Source organism: Cyprinodon tularosa, unplaced genomic scaffold (genome assembly GCF_016077235.1).
Source record: "Cyprinodon tularosa strain WSP-4 unplaced genomic scaffold, ASM1607723v1 ctg331, whole genome shotgun sequence".
Classification (NCBI taxonomy): domain Eukaryota; kingdom Metazoa; phylum Chordata; class Actinopteri; order Cyprinodontiformes; family Cyprinodontidae; genus Cyprinodon; species Cyprinodon tularosa.
This window is the reverse complement of record NW_024039043.1, coordinates 280,340-297,157: the sequence shown is the minus strand read 5'-3', so window position 1 is coordinate 297,157 and position 16,818 is coordinate 280,340. Positions and strand designations below refer to the sequence as shown.

Below are 16,818 nucleotides of genomic sequence, written 5' to 3'. Positions count from 1 at the left end.
AAGGGAATGTTTTAAGATCCAGAACTTCTGTAAAGACAGTATTAAATGCCTGTTAGATATGTTTAAAATTAGGGTACAATTGAACATACGTCTGTTTGTAATATACCCACAAGAATTTGCATGTATATTAAAAAAACATTAACCTTCTGGATTTCTAACTTGTCCAATCCAGGCGAGCAACAGCACAGCACACATCTACATTACTAATTTGGATTTGACAAGTCACAAGTTGTAATCATTTGGAAAGGCTGTGTACAAAGCTAAGGGGAAGCAAAGCTACTTCTGTCTTTGGGAAACACATAAGAGTATTCTTCAGAAAAAAGTGAATATAAATTCCACTCAAAGCTGTCAAACCTGTTGGTGGCAGCATAATTCTGTGAGGTTGTTTTTTTAGTTGTTGTATGTTTTAGTATTTTTTATTTTTTTTTGCTAGAGAAAATACTATATGAAAGCACTGAAGCAAAATCTCCAAGCATAATGGAAGAAGAGTGGATGCAAAGTTATAAAGAGTCTGAATGACCACAAAGTCAGTACTTTTTAGCGACGACCACAAAGCCGTTCTGCAAGTGAGGTGGACTCATTACATAGAAAACCATTTATAGACACAAAAATGAGAGCAGAAACAGCAATACTGCGAAATATTTGCATTTTTATTTATTTTTTTAAAGTTTTGTTTGAAATCTTTTAAAGATGTCTGAAACATTTGTGGTGGCATCATTTGCTGCTATAGCCTCTAAAAGACCTTGAATAACCAAAGTGCTAGAATATTAACATTTTCAATGGCTTCACTCTGTTAGTAGGAATTGTACATCAAAAAGTCTGCTCAAGTGAAAACACATTTTAAACAAAATTGACAAAAAAAAAAAAAAACTATTCCCAATCATATCAAAGGATCTTTTATAGCCCCCCCCATCATCTGACATAGAAGTAGTGCGGGACGTCATTTTGCACCCTATCTGATGTTCTTTAAGTATCCCCAACCAAAAGAAAATAAAAACAGGTCACATAGTTGTTTTTTATGTCCACAGCATAGACATCAGCATACTGAGGCCTTGCATCAGTAAAACACCACGCTTTAGAACTAAATTAACCTAATGAAACCAATACAAAGATGGCTCCTAATACAAAATAAAATCCTCTCAGTGAGCTATTGAAAACATTTTTTTCACACTGCATATACAGTCCCTCAATTCTAAAGAGATAACACAGTTTCAGAGTTAAACACAATTTATTGATGCTTAAATTAATGTTTTTGATCCATTGTTTTGTCATACATTACTCTATGTAGAGCTACAATCAAATCTTTATTCGTCCGTATTGTCTTTTAAATCATAGTAATACCCCCCCCCCCCACCCTATGATTAAAATATCCACCCTCAAAAAAAGGAATGCCCCAATACTTCTTTATTAACACCACACCAGCTGTTAGAAAACCAAATCCACACTTAGCTAAAATGGTAACAAACAGTCTAACAGTGTACATGGACTCCCAACACCTTACTGCCAATACACACAGTACAAGTTGAATTTCACAGCGAGCCCGCCTACAAGCATTTACATTCAGGTCACCTTGTCCTAGTAGCAGAAGTCGGCCCCTTTCAGTTTTTAACACAAACAGACGAGACATCACACCCTAAACGAGCTATATGCTTTTCATCCTCAGCCCCAGCATTAAAAACAAGTGAATGGCATTATTTGCCAGTTCAAAATATAAAACAGGTGAAACCTTTCAGGGCTTTATGTGTACAGAGATAAAGGGTTTTATCACTTGAATACAGTATTTGCAAACTTGTAAAAATTGTACCTAAAATAAGGTGAACAGCATGCATGAAAATATGAGTAACTCTGAAAGGCTGTTTTTTTTTTTTTCAATTAGATCAGCTCCCAAGGTGGGAAGAGAAAGTTTCTGGAAATTCCCCATTCTCCCTATTAAAATCAAACCATCTTTTTGTGTGTACAAACATTAAACCTGCTCTAATAATTAAATATACAAGAACTGGTGAAGTTAGTCAGATCCTTAAAAGTTGAACTGCTTCTGTAGTTTATGAAAGCACTTGAAAAGGATCCTTCTCCCCAGTGCCCCTTATCAATAACGCGCCCTTTATTTCAGAATTATACACTGCCCATTCTCTAGACAGAAAAAAAAGCTTATCCTGTTAGTTTAAATTTAAAAAAGGAGCAAAAACAAAAATAACCCCTCAAACAATTTACATCTTGAGAGCAATGAAACAAGAAAAAAAGACTATAAGGCGAGTGTTGTAGTCGGGTTCAAAAGAGCTCCGGTTGATTATTTTTGTGGTACAGTGTCTGCTTTATTCTTTCCTTGAGCTTTTGTGCCATCTTTGGTCACAGTTGTGCCTGTTTAGTCCTTTTTCTTATTCCAACAGCAAATGATGCTCCTGAGAAAGTTCTCGCACCATCAGTAGATCTGCAACACAGACTGTTTCACGCCAAACAGGAAGCAGAATCTCTGTCCAATGGTCCACCGCAGTCGAAAAAAGAAAGGAACCACCTGGTCCTTTTTTACTAACCCAAAGTGAGTTTTTCATGCTCATGCGTAAAACCGAGAGTGTCTGACTCCTCTTACGGGAAAGAAATATCACTTGTTTGAAGCAGACTGGAGCTTTTATTTAATTGCTTCCCAATGAATGGAACCCTCAAAATGGTTTGAGCAGTTGTTCCCAGGTGACTTAAACAATGGTTCCTGTGAGCCTGCAAGACACAATATTTTGGGGAGATGTATATCAATTACAGAGGATATCATGATCTCAAATGCACAAATCTGTTTTTGAAGAAAGATAAAAAAAAACATTTCAAAATTAGAAACTTGATTTTATTTTATGTTATAGACCAACAACAGGTTGGTAAGAAAACAACAAATGGTTTTTGCATATAAAAAAAAAAAAAATACAAAACAAAATTGTGTGTCATGAATTTGAATGCACATGAGTCCACCTATATTTGGAAGCCAGCTCTGCACATATAGAAGACTTGTTGGCTTATTCCTTGCAAATAAGCTCAAGGTGTTTAATTCAGAACAGCTTGTTGAAAAAGCTTAAAGAGCACTGCTTACAATTTAATTAAAATGTGTATGAAGAGTTTCTTCTCCCTACTTGACCTCAACATGAAATGGTAAAACCTGACACTTGGTTGCTACTGCAGCCCTTCCTCGTATCAACTCTCCCTCAGTAATTTCACGGCAGTGTTGCTCTCTTTTTAAGTCACTTGTACACAGATGGAATGATTCACAGCAAGCATGAGGGCAAGCAGCAGCAGGGATTAACAGTCTGGCTAACGGGATAACAAACTCTTTTAGGATGCTGTGATGTTGTTCTAAGTTGTGGATTAAGTAGACAAAAACAGGCATGCAGGACATGAGGTGTGTGCTACCAGTGAGCCCTGTTTCCTTTGTATCCTGCTCCTATTCAGTCTCACTGAGTAGGGCAGAAATTATGCCAATGGATAAGCAGACTCCCAGCAGTCAGCTTTTTATACTGAGCACAGCGACACAAAGCAAGTTTGTGGGTTAAGTTAGTATGTATTTTTATAACCTGGCAGATAAGGGTTCATTTTAAATGATAAACAACTGTGCAGACTGTGCATCTGTGCAATCTTTTTTTTATTTTTTTATCAATCACTGCAATAATTATAAGTTCTGCTTTTAGTTAAATGTTGCTGCAACTGTGCAGAACAGCAGCAAGAAAAAGAACAATGGCTTTAGAAGCTACTACTGAGGTAACACTTCAACCTAATATGCAAACACATATAGAGACACATGAAACAACCGCAGCTTAGACAAGCTTTGGCCACACCTTACAAAAGTATTGATACTTCTTCAACTTTTCAATATTTTATTTACATTGCAAACACTGAGCTCAGCTCTGAACGAATGGAAGGAGTTGGTCTGATCAGATTAAACCCAACCTGTACTTTCTGGTCTACATGCAAAACCATTATCTTTTGTATATAAGACCGCACATGAAAATGAACACTATCTTCACAGGTAATGATGTTGGCTGCAGCATCATGCTGAAGGAGGACTTTGCGTACTTTGTAGCATGTATCATTTCACTCTACAATTATGAGTACTTTGTGTTTTTGTTACACAAAAAATACACAGAGTATTTTTTTTTTGCCAAACAGACAAAAAAATGTATTTATATATATATATATATATATATATATATATATATATATATATATATATATATATATATATATATATATATATATATATATATACCGTATATGGTACTCTAAGTGTGCAAATTCATTTAAAACAATCATCTCTTTCAATTGCACAGTATAGCACTAACTGATCTGAAATACTTCTACTGTTTGATAAAAAAAAAAACAGGTAAAGCACTCAGTTTCTATTGAAAATATGAAAATATATTGCTGATATATATAAGCTGGCATACATAGGCATCCAATGTTTGTGCATGACACATTTGTACATTCATTAAATGAAGGTTAGTCTAATTTAGCGGTAAATTGCTTAAATAATCAATTCTTAATTATCTGTGCATTTCCAAATATTGCAAATAAAAAAAGTAACAACAAGATACAAAATGGGAAAAAAATGTATAAGGAAGTATTAGAGTAGATATATTATGATATGATAAAAAAGGTATGTTAATGTACCTGATAACTCCAAACCATTCCTACGAGTGGTGCTTTTTATCCCCTGATCGTCTGCATTTCCTTACTCCATCACCCTGCTGAACCACAAAAAACAAAGAGAAAGTTCTTTAACTAAAAATGTTCTGGTTTCTTTAACAGCACATAAGCAAACTTCACCCCAAAACAGCAAATCTGAAATCTCACAAAAAAATGAGCACAAAAACACAAACTTGAGGTTTGGTTTCATGGCGCTGTCACCAAAAGCAAGGGTTAGTGAGAGCTGTTATAGAAAGTACTTAATAAAAACCAACACCACACCAGCAACATACCTAGAAGGAGAAACATTTGTTATGAGCAGAGTTAGGAACAATCAAGTCAAAGCACTCTGGGAAACCAACTGGGGAAAAAAACAGTAAAAACACGCAGAATGAGGAGCAAATTGATTCACTCTCCATCGTACTCAGAAACAGCGTGAAAGGTTGCATTTCATATGAATGCATTTTATTCCCCTAGGTAGAATTATTGAGGGCAGGTGAGTTAAAACTATTAACAAGAATCCCAACAAAGATATAAAAAATGCAGTGTTGAGTTTATACCAATGACTTTGTATATGTTGTTCTTTTTCCTTGTGTATGTTTAGTTTAAACTAACATTTTTGATAATGGAATTATCTGAAATCGATCAACCAATCAGCTCCATAGGGGAGAATATTTTTGTATGTCTTAGAATTAGGAAGAAAATTGGAAACTTTGGTTTAAGGGAAAGAACAATCCACAGCAGAAAGATCAGAGGTCAATTCATGCCATGCGGATAAACAATAGCTCAAGCAGGCAGTTAGCAGCCAGACCAATCACAGAATTTATTTTCAGTTGTGAACAAAATGAGCCATTTAAGTTAATTTAATATTTGGCTTTAGACTCTAAAAATACTTTGATCTTTAGTGCAGCTTTAAGCCAAACTTCTGATAAGCAGTTAAACTCCCCCACATCCTAACCCCAGAAATCCACACCCACTTAGATTAAACCTTAAAATAATTAAAGGGATTTCTCTTCATGCCAACCTCAGAACCAAAGTCCTGCTGAATGGGACTGTGGTGAAAGTCACTTTTCCACCTGTCACCTCCTTGGTTTTCTGGAGTTGGAGTTGAGACTCGTCGAATCACTTTCCTGATCACCTGCTCGAGGAAAAAGGGATGTTGACAAGGGAGAAATGATCTGAAAAGTCCTCTTATACTTTGAGAAAATACATTAACCATGCTATTGTGATCTAAAGAGATAAATGTTACATTAGAACAAATATTGTACGTTACTTTTCTACTGATGAGGTTACCATCCTTGTCCATATAGTGCTCTTCTGTCATAGACTCGCCTGGGATGTTTTTGGCTTCTTCTCCCTGTAAGTGTTTGCGGTTAGCTCATAATTAATGCTAAACCCTTGACACAAAAGAAAGCTAACTAGTCCATCACCAACACCACGCTAGAAGAAAACATTAGAGAACAACAACGCCCGGAGTTAGTCCTCAGTCATGAGCTTCCATTAATAAAATTGATGACACATGTACAGAAATATTTTTTTCTCAAACAACACATTCACACAAAGAGAGAAAAATCCTGTCAGAACAGAGAGCAAATCGATAAGACGGCACAACTGAATGAGGAAAAAACAAAAAAAACATCACCAAAACCAAAGCCCAGCAAGTCTATACACCAGGCTTTCAGGGTACCTTTAAAATGAGACGACGGCGGAAGATTCTGGTGGTCACAGTCTGTTCTTCATCTGAACCGGAATCTACACTAACCCGCTGCGGAGGAATGGGTTAGAAGATTACACGTCACTTATGCTCAACAAATACACAAATCTGTCAGTTAGAGCATTTTTTAGATGAGGTATTACTCTGTGCTTGGCTGTATGAAAAAAACAAGTGTTGCCCACAGGTGCATCTTAGTAATACAGAATAAAATGAAAAGGTTCATCCATTTCTGTGAATGTCAAATTCATAAACAGCATCATTACAAGGAGTTCATTCATTGCTTTTCTGTTTCAATGATTATTGCTTACAGCTAATTAATAACACTGTAATAAAAAGGTGGGAAAAAGGAGGAATTAATGTCTCTAAATTTGATGAACTAATACATAAAGAATAGATATCTTATAAGTCAGATGTTCTGTAGGTCATAATATGGCTAATTTTCTTAGAAACTTAATTTCGGGCTTCCATCAGCTGTAAGCGACAACCAACAAAATAAACAGAAATAAAGATCAGAGATTAATTTCTCCTTAATTTCTTTTCATTTACATCTCTTTATTCAATATGTCATCACCTGAATTTTTTTCTCCGACACTAGTGTGCTGTCTTTTCTTCCATTAGATGACTCCGATGAGGCGTCCTGAGGTGAGTGCTTTGAGTTGTCGCCATTAGGTCGGGATCTCCCTGATTCAGCTCTGGACGAGGAGGTGATAGACTCACTAGAGTTTTCCTGGCTGCAAAGTAAAGACAATGAACGTTTTAATCAAAAAATGGAATAATTTATCTTTTTTCTAAATCCTACTTTAGATGGGATTACACTTGTACCTTTCCTGTCTGTCCAGTAGGTCTGAGCTGACACTGCGGCCTGGTGTTGGTGGCTCAACATTGACGCTGGATGAATCACTGTGCCATCCTGAAAGTGAGCATATGTTTTTTTCTGCATGTTCAACCTCCTCAAAACTCTTCTGATGCCTTGATTCAATCACTTCTGTGTCCTGCTCCTTCTTTTCCTCTGAGCCTTCTTTAATCACCTCCTCCAACAAAGATCCTTCCTCTGGCATTTCTCTGTCTCGTTGCTGTTCTTCCTCATTGGATCCAGACTCACTAGGCTGAAGTTGCTCAAGCGCTTCAACCCAAGCTTGAGGGGAAATTTCAGAAACAGGCTGATGTTCTGGTGCTTCTTCTTTATAACACAGTTCTAAATCAACCTCTTCCAATTTTTCCTTCACTTGTACTTCATCCCCAGCAGCCGGAGGTTGAAAAACAACCTCTTTCAATCCTTTATGTTCAGTTTTTATTAGATTAATATTCTCCGTTAAGAAATTTTGTTCATCTCTAGCCTTCTCCTCCTTATATACCCCTGTTTTATTCCCATCTTGAACACCATCGTGCTGCACATTAACATGACTTTTGGCCTGCTCTGTAGACCATTTCTGTTCCACCAATTTTGTTTTTTCTTCTTCCAACTGAGACCTGTCTTTTGCAACCATCTCACACTTTCTCTCCACATTTTTAATCAATTCTTGTTCTACCAACTTCTGCACTAATCCACTCCTCTCTGCTAACTGAGCTGCAACAACCTTTTCAATTTCTTCTTTGACTTCCATTTGACTTCCTTTCTGACCTACGTCGTCTTGTGCCGCATCAAGGGTGTTGACCATCGGCACACCAAAACACGTTCTGTCGGAGGATGATGGAGTTATTGAAGACATGAATGACAGCGAAGGTGAAGACGTAGAGAATGCCATTTCAACGTCCAATTCACACATTGTTGGGAAGGACTGTGACCTGGGCTTGAGGGTTGGCTGCATTTCTTGAAAAGATCTGTCCTCCTCTTCACTCAAAAGAAGCTGGTCATTTAAAGCAATATGGGGCTTTCTGACCTTAGAAGGAAGAGGATCGGGAAAATCAAAGGTTGGAACGGGCAGAGCAAGGTCACAGGGCCTTGGGGGACTCTTAGGGGAGCTCTCTGGCTCTTTGCTACAAGCTTCAACCTCTGGGCTCCAGGCAGTGAGCTGCGGGTTACTGTAAGTCTGAAGAGAGGAGTCTGGTTTGGGGTAATGGAGATGCTGATGCTGAGGAAGGGAAGGGTTGGGGGTGACTGGGAGTTCAGGCTCCAGGAAGTGGGGAGTGGAGTGCAGAGCAGCAGGAGACTGCAGCTCAGCTAGAATGCTCTGATAATCTGTAGGTGAAAGGATGAGAAACATACAGACACGGATAGAAGCATGCCACAACAGAATACAACACACCAAAACACAGAAAAAAACATAAAACCCATCAAAACCCACATGACATGGACAGTGAAAGAGACTCAAGAGTGAGGCATGTATCTAGACTAACATGTAATATGGCATTAAAGGGATCCAGTCAAATCACTACATGGCAAACTAACATAAAAAACATTTAAACAGAAATGTACAAGAAATCATTCCATATATTTTTTAAGGATTACTTTGTAAACTATACCTTAAAAAGTATATGGATGTATCAAGTTAAAATTACTCTCCTGGTTCTCAAACTTTTCATAACAGGTACCACTTCAGTAAATACCAAGATTTCTAAAAAAAAAAAAAAAAACATCATCTGGATTAACATTTTAAAACTGTATAATTAAAGGACTTTGATCATACTTTTTGGTTTGTTTGTTATGTGACAAACAAACTCTGCCTTCCAAAAGAAAAGCAATCTACAACAACTCAAATTGGCACTACTCAATTGGTTCTGGGATCTGGTTTAATTATGGACTCACATCATACACTTGTTCATTTAAAGTAGTCAGAAACTGAAGTTTAAAGGTGGGAAAGTTTACAGAGAGACCCACAGAAGCTGGAGTTCCAAATATCAATGTTTGAACAGTGCTCACCCACACAGCAATCCAATATGGCTGCCATGTGCATTAGTGATTGCTGCAGTATAAAAAGGAAAGCTAACTTTCATTTTTGATGATAAAATTTTTTATTCAACTGAATACATCCCTACAGTGTTTGGATGTTCATAATGCCGATGAATACAAGGCTAATAGAAAGGATCAGGAAACGATTAATGCATTTTTTTGGTGAATAATAACTATAACTTAGAAGAACCCATCGGTTCTAAACTTGAAACATTTAATGCCCTTCCTAAATCCAGTAAGGTAATCTTGGTGCTTACTTTACATTTTTATTATGTTTATTTCCACCCTGCATAGAACAATGCTCTCTTTTCATACCAGGAACTCTGATTTTCTATATAGTCCATATAAAAAGAAATAAAACTTTCTCTGAAATCATAATTATTTTGGTGAGTGTTATTTCTCAACAAAAATAATTTAATGCTGCTCTTGTACACATAAAATATAGTCAAAATTAGCCAAAACATTTCCAAATATACTGTTTAATAGCTCTTCTGATGGTCTGCATCCCATTCAAGCCCAGCTCCAGGTTCCTCATTTACCATCAGTGGTACCTTTATTACAGTTTGAGAACCATAGAATTATGTAAGAAATATAATTGCTGATTTTCAGGCTGTTGGTTAGAGAGTGGTAAGATGATAAAGCAGCGCCTTAAGGCTACATGAGTCATGGTGTTGGATTTGATAGGTGTAATTACACATTATTTGTCAGGGTGTAGATTTGCAAGCTCACATAAAACAGATGAAAGATGAGAGATGTGAAAAAGGAAGGGTTGGGAGGAGAGAAATGGGACGAAACAAGAGCTGGCTAAATGAATAGTTCCATTTTAGAAGGATCTGAGCGGGTTCGAGCGGGAGGCGGGTTGACTGACGTCATACATTTGCACTGGCAAACAGGACAGGGAGACAAGGAGCGCAGAGGGGGAGAGGAAGGACTGGGGCTGGGGCAACGGGACCCCGAGGGAGAAAAGTTAGGAAGGGTGCATACAGAGAGAGGGGAGAGTGGTCGCGATGAGGAGTTCAGCTGGGCAATTAGAGAGTCTTTGCTTGCAGAGTCAATGACAGAGGGTGAAAGGATGGTAATGGACTGAAACAGGTTAGGGTCATGAGAGGAAGATAAAGAGCTTATGGCTGCAGGACTGAGGTCTGTTTTTATTGAGGAGGGGGTTTGGCAGGATATGTCACAGGAGAAATTTGTAAATGTTGGAGAGGCTATTTCTGCTTGTGAAGAAATCAAACCAGGTGTGTTATGAATGGGTGACACTGGAACTGAAGTTGGAGAAGATGGGATGGATGTGACTGAACAGGGCGATGGTGAGAAAGGTGCAGGTGAGTATGGTATTGGTGAGGTGATGAGGGGAATTGGGGAGGAAATTTGAGGCAAGAAGGAGAATTCACATGGGTCAGACGAGGGCCATTGAGGAACTGGCCGCAAGGACAGACGGTTGGACTGCAAGAGCTCCAACGGTGTAGCAGGAGCCAAGTCTTTAAGCAAAATGGATGATTCATAACTCAAAGACCGGTGCTGGGATAAAGGACGGGAGGTAGCTGTGGCAGAAGGTGTGAGGGGAGTGGGTGGAGGAGTTGGCATTTGTGTTGGGAAAAATGGACTCGGTGTCGGCAGGATATAAGGTGTTTCAGTGCTTCCGGGAGTTAGGGGAATAATAATACAAACTATAAACACACAAAATGACAAAGAACATAGAGGTCAAAACACAAAAGGGTTGAAGAAAGGAAAAAAAGAAAAACAAAGTGATGTGAAACAATGCTTGTAAAACAAAACGAATGAATAATGTGGGGGATTTAGGAGCAGGCACACGTGGATGACTCTTAAATAGTTAGGAGCTGTTTTGTGCTGTTATCAGCGACTCATGGTACTGCAGGGAGGTGAAGGGAATGCAGGAGGAGGAGGAGGAGGAGGCAGTCTGGGTCACAGAGGAAGAATTTCTCTCATCTATCCAAAGAAGGCTCAGAGGAACTGAAGGAGAACTACAAGATTGAACTAAAAACTGTGATTTTCAAAAATATCTACTCCCTTGAACTTTAGGCATCATAAACCGATACCAATTTTGAACAGTTACATACTTAAATGGCGTTTTCTGGAATTAACCAAAAGAACAATAGTCCATCGTTGTGAAGTGAAAGGCAAATGGTTGTCAAAACATTTCATAAACAGAAAAAAAACTTTATCTAAATACAGCTGCCCATTCTTCTTTGCACATCTGTGGAAATCGATTTTAAAGATGGGTGCTCAATTTGATATAGGTTTGGTCTTTGACTACACCCCTCAAAACATACCGGTATATAATAGTTTAAATACCTCTATTTAGTCGTAGCTTTGGTTCCAGGTTTAGGGTTGTGGTTTTGCTGAACACAGAACATCAGCCTAATTCTAAAGTCTTGTGCAAATACTAACAGGTTTCCTTCCAGGAATAGGATTTATTTTCAAACACTTTTAAGTCTGTTGGCAGTGCATTGCCCCATCAGAGCTCTCCGGTCTGCCTATCAAATTTTCTGGATGTGCCCAGATCCAGGTAAAAACAGTGCCCCTTTTAATACATTTCTAAAGACTAATTCTTTAAATCTGGCTGTTAATACTTAGAACACACTGCTATTGCTTAGGAGTTTTGTTTTTTTACAATGTTTTTTTCTTTCTGTGAAGCACGTTGGTGTCCCTGCTGTTGTTGTTAAGTGCTATACAAATAAACTTTGATTGATTGATTGATTAATTATCCACACATCATCTCTGAATAAACTCCTTGTGCCTTCTAATTAAACATATTATTTAGGCATGATGCTTCCACCAACAGTTTTGTTCATTTGACTACATTTGTACCACATGCATTTGCATGTATTTTGTTCCTTAGCTATGGCTTTTTCTTGCCATTTTCTTCCAAAACTTTGAATGATGAAGGCAAATTTCCTGATATGAGACATGAATGTCTACAACTCCAGGAGAGTTGGACCTCTTAGCAGCTTCTCTGGTTAATGCTCTTTTTCTTCAGTCAGTGAGGTATTGCAAGGTGTAAAACAATCTTTGCCTTTTCAGTAGATATACTAGACTATATAGTTGCCTTCCACTTCACAATTATGCTGTACTTTGACTTGGTCTATCACACAAAATCCTAATAAATAGCATTGCAGTTGTATTGTGACACTTGGAGTTCAAGGGAAATAAATATTTCTTCAAGGCTCAATAAAGGCAGAAAGGCAGATTCTACAAAATTATTTAATTCCTATTTACATAAAATTAAGCAACACTGAAGCAATTTGCAGTAGTCAACATGCACTTATAGAAGGGTTTAATCACTAAAATGGTTATTTGGGACAACTGGATTCACCGTATTGATCCTTTTTGGACTGAACTAACGTATCTTAATTCAAATAAACAAAGGTTGTTAGCTAAAGAATTAATAATAGAATTAAATTGTATAACTGTAAAGTAAAGAGAAATGTTATGCTGTTTATCATATCAAATACTCTATGGAATTACAGGAACCCACCAAGCATTTGGAAAACAGTGGTATCCAGTTGTCCAAAGAGCAAATCTTAGTGTAAAAAATATCTACTTTAGAAATTTTCTTTAGGTCAAAAAGCTAGTTGACCCATGCATTTGCACAACAGAAAAGGTAGCAGGGAGAGGTAAGAGGTCAGCTAGTAGAGCTAAACTTTACCATCAGCCTGATCCCGGAAAACAGCGTTATCATCGGCAAAACATCTCGTGCCTGAAATGTTACCATAGTCAAATATTGGGCCCTCCAGCAAAGTCACAATATCCATCCGATTGACTTTGGTCAGCACTTCAGTTAAGGCATCCGCTGTGGAGAGAAAATAAGTCATGTTTCTTTCATGAATCATCACAAAAATAATCTATTATTTTCCAAAACAATTCTCAGCAAAAGTAAACCACTCAGTTTTTCATATGTTCTGATTTAACAGATTATCCCGACTACATGTTGGAGCAAATATCAAATTAGATAGAAATGAAGGAAGAAACACTGAAAAGAAAATAGTAGGATAATAGATGACTTCAGCTTGTGGGAATATCTTTTACTTAAATATACTTGTGAAAGTAATAATTCAGCTTCTGTGCAAGACCAGAGATGTCAGTAATGTTTTTGTAAATAAAAATAGGCTTACTTGTGGCATTTTTCCCTTCACGACTGACCCATTTTTTAAGAAGCATGAAGCTCTGTGCCGTCAGAGAGTTTGGGTTCTCAAGTCTTATGTGGTTGATCTCATCCACTGTGAAGTTCATCTCCCGAGCCAGCTCTGTGATCACAGTAATGCAACTCAAATATTAGTATTGGAAATATAACATTTAAATGGAATCAAGTATATTTATTTTACATTTCATTCTTCTGTGTTGTCGCTTTAGTTTTTTTTTTTTTTTTTTTTTTTTACCTACAATTGTCTACATAAAATTACTAACTTCCAGTTAGATTTATTGTATTTGTTTAGTGTGTTGCATTGTTAAAGGAGATAAAAAAGAAATCAGTTTTAGAGCTCCACAATGAGCACCAATGGAAAGTTTGAAAATAAGCTTTAAAAATGTCAATCTAAGCAACAATATTAGAATATCTATGTCTGATCCCTGACTAAATGACCAGAAATTTACCTTGAAGTCAAATGGTAATAGAGTATAATGTGGACACTGCACTGAGTTAAAACAAAGTATTTCTTGTTTGGTGTAACGTAACCTGAAGGTGGCAGCAAAAAAGACATTGAGACAGAAAGGCCAGAAAAAATAGGAAGACTCAGAGAGAAGCTGCAAGTGAAACTCAATAAATTTAATTACCATGGAAAATGTTAATTAATGTAAAACCATTTAAAAAAGGTAACATAGATGCATTACTCACAGTGTGACACATTATAACCATTTATTATTTGGGGTCATAGAATGCAAAACCGAGTTTACATTGTCAAAGATGAATAATGATAGCTCAGTGTGTGAAATGGACGTACAGAGAAGTTTAAACCTGGGCAGCTGACTGGACCGCCCTGGGCATTTGAACCAAGCCAGCTGGGGACAGAGTGACCGAACCCGACCTGGTGACGGTACTCTTACCGGAGACAGTAAGCACGGGGCCGCCGGTGTCGGGTTGGGTTCGGTCACTCCCTCTGAGCGACCAGCCCTGGAGCTGACGGCTAGGTTTGGTACCCGGTGTGTTTCGACTACAATGCAGGATTGTAGTCGACCAAAATCCAGGACGACTTTGAAATTCCCCCCTGACATGTCCAGGAAAAAGATGACGTGTGGTCACCCAATTTGATCTTTCAGTGAGTGAGTGCTTATTGCTATGATGCGTCTTTGCTCAGCAGCTTCGCTGGTTGTAAACCTACCAATCAGTGCAAAGCTCATTTAAATATACATGAGCATATGATAAAAGGAAGAAAAACCTGCCGTCTTATTCTAGGGCTTTTAACCAGGCTTGCAGTAGGGCTCATAGAACAGCAGATATGCAATTTTTGGCCCAACCAATGTTACACACCTTATTCTGAGATCTTAAGGACCAGCAGTAAATACCCTATATAATCATTCTATGACCCCTTTAAAGGAATGTAATGCTATGTACTACAGTGTAATGGAGAAGCAAGCTGACTCGACAGTCGTGCTCAACACTCAACGACTTCTTCCTCAATAAAGGTAAGTCTCAAGACATTGGTGCTAAAGAAGCTGGCTGGTCACACAGTGCTGTGGACTAGCTTATTATGGGGAAAACAAGAGAAGGAAAAAGGGTGATAGAAAAGATGCACAAGCAACAGAAAAAAACGTTGGTCTTGACTAAAGATAAAAAATTATTCAATAGTGTGAGAGATTCTGAAGGTGTGGACAGAGCTGGAGTCAGGGTTTTAGATAGCAACAAACACCGCTGTAGGCATCAGCTGATTCATCCCTTGTTTATCCGCTCTTAGACCACAGATGTGTTAAAGGTTTTTAACCTGGTCTAGGAATAAAAAAGGGACTGGACTGTTTTTAGGTTGGACAAGAAATTTGCTTTCATCTTATCAGATGAAAGCAAATTTGTATTTCATTGGGCAATCAAGTTCTCAAACAGTAGAGAATAACAGAAGAGGCAGATAATCCAAGTAGTTGGAGATTCAGTCTGAATTTTTAACACTGATGGTTTGTGAAGCCAAGTCATGAGAGAGTTTTATTAAGTCCGTAGTCCTGCCATTCATCTGGAAGGAGAACATTTTCCCTTTGCAGAAAAGCTTTTGGAGATGCTGGTGCTGCAATTACATACGGAAACATATGTTCTATTGGTAAGGGGAAGGTTAGATGACTAGATAAACCTGGGCTTCCTTCAAGTCTCTAAAATACTACAAAGTACTACACTTTTCAGTAACAAATGTTTCTATATACAAAGATATCTTTTTGTTTGTCTGTAATGGTCTAATAAAGGAAACTGAAATTTGGGGTTTACATTAGCTGTGTTAAATAGGCCAGTTATATAAGCTAACAGAAACAAATGTTTCAAATGTATGTGTATAATGATTTGAGCTAAAAGGAGTTTTACTTTGTAAATTAATCTAGTAAAATTAAAAGGCATTTAAATTATGTTCTAATCTTTTGACATCCTTAGAGACTGGTTTATACCTGTCCAGCTGAGGCCCAGGTGATCTGCAACGATGGCCATGCGCAGGTCTGTTCGCTCACAAGGACTTTGGGGACCTGGTTATAATAAAGAATAAAAATATATCAATATAATTTTCTTTTTAAAAAGGTTGTTTTCTAATAGAAGAGAAAAACAAATGACATAATTTCCTTTTCTGGCCACTTGTTTTATATATGTTTCAGACCTGTTATTATGAGACTTACAAAATATTGATTTATTAATTGACTAAAAAGCAGAAATGCAATTAAAACTGGTGGTTTATCAAAATGACCAGCCCAATTCATCAAATTAATCTTTTTTAGTTAAGGTAATTAATCAGCTCAAGATGACAAGAAAAGGATATTTTTCACTACAGACATCATGACTTGGATGTGTCCATAAAGTAAGTGGTGCTCTGTGACTGTTTGTGGTAAGTAGGCACTAAACAGGCAGTAACTGTCATGACAATTACACAAACCAAAACAAAAAAAAACATGATTCAACAAAAGGCATATAGGTCTATAAATCTAGAATCTAAAAACGTCACCATGCATTGGTACTTTTGTGTTTTTGGTAAACACGTATTAGTCTCAATGACAGCTGTATCAAATGTTCTACAACAAACTACCACAATAAGTCAGTAACCACCCTGCACGGACAAATAGACAGACCAGGGAGTTCGGCAAACATGGGACTGGTTGTGCCAGTGACCTGACACATCTTATGGCATGCTTAGCCCCTCATATCTATGCTTAACAAGGTTGAAAGAGGGGAGTGAAAGACAGAAAATCTTGTAACAGTGACAGCACAGTACATTTATGACAACAAAAAGGAATTTAAATGACAGCTACTGCTTTGAGGAGATTATGTAAACACGCCACAGGCATTCCAATCAATTGATAAAATGATCACAACAATGTCATGCAACTAAAAGTGAAAAATTTAAATATATAGATGTAT

The 16,818-nt window shown here is 37.5% G+C and overlaps 1 protein-coding gene across 1 annotated transcript in view; it reads right to left on the bottom strand.

Moving 5' to 3' along the window:
- Positions 1-629: 629 nt before the first annotated feature.
- The window catches only part of LOC119789119 (ankyrin-3-like), a 106,134-nt gene continuing 89,945 nt past the window's right edge, over positions 630-16,818 (bottom strand). The window contains exons 40-49 of the mRNA XM_038293902.1: positions 15,861-15,935; positions 13,400-13,531; positions 12,934-13,077; positions 7,196-8,552; positions 6,945-7,104; positions 6,347-6,424; positions 5,933-6,016; positions 5,684-5,797; positions 4,645-4,721; positions 630-2,712 (exon numbers count right to left, since the gene is read on the bottom strand). Of these exons, the coding sequence (XP_038149830.1) occupies positions 4,665-4,721; positions 5,684-5,797; positions 5,933-6,016; positions 6,347-6,424; positions 6,945-7,104; positions 7,196-8,552; positions 12,934-13,077; positions 13,400-13,531; positions 15,861-15,935 (2,201 nt within the window). The 3' untranslated portion in view covers positions 630-2,712; positions 4,645-4,664. The remainder of the gene's footprint in view (positions 2,713-4,644; positions 4,722-5,683; positions 5,798-5,932; positions 6,017-6,346; positions 6,425-6,944; positions 7,105-7,195; positions 8,553-12,933; positions 13,078-13,399; positions 13,532-15,860; positions 15,936-16,818) is intronic.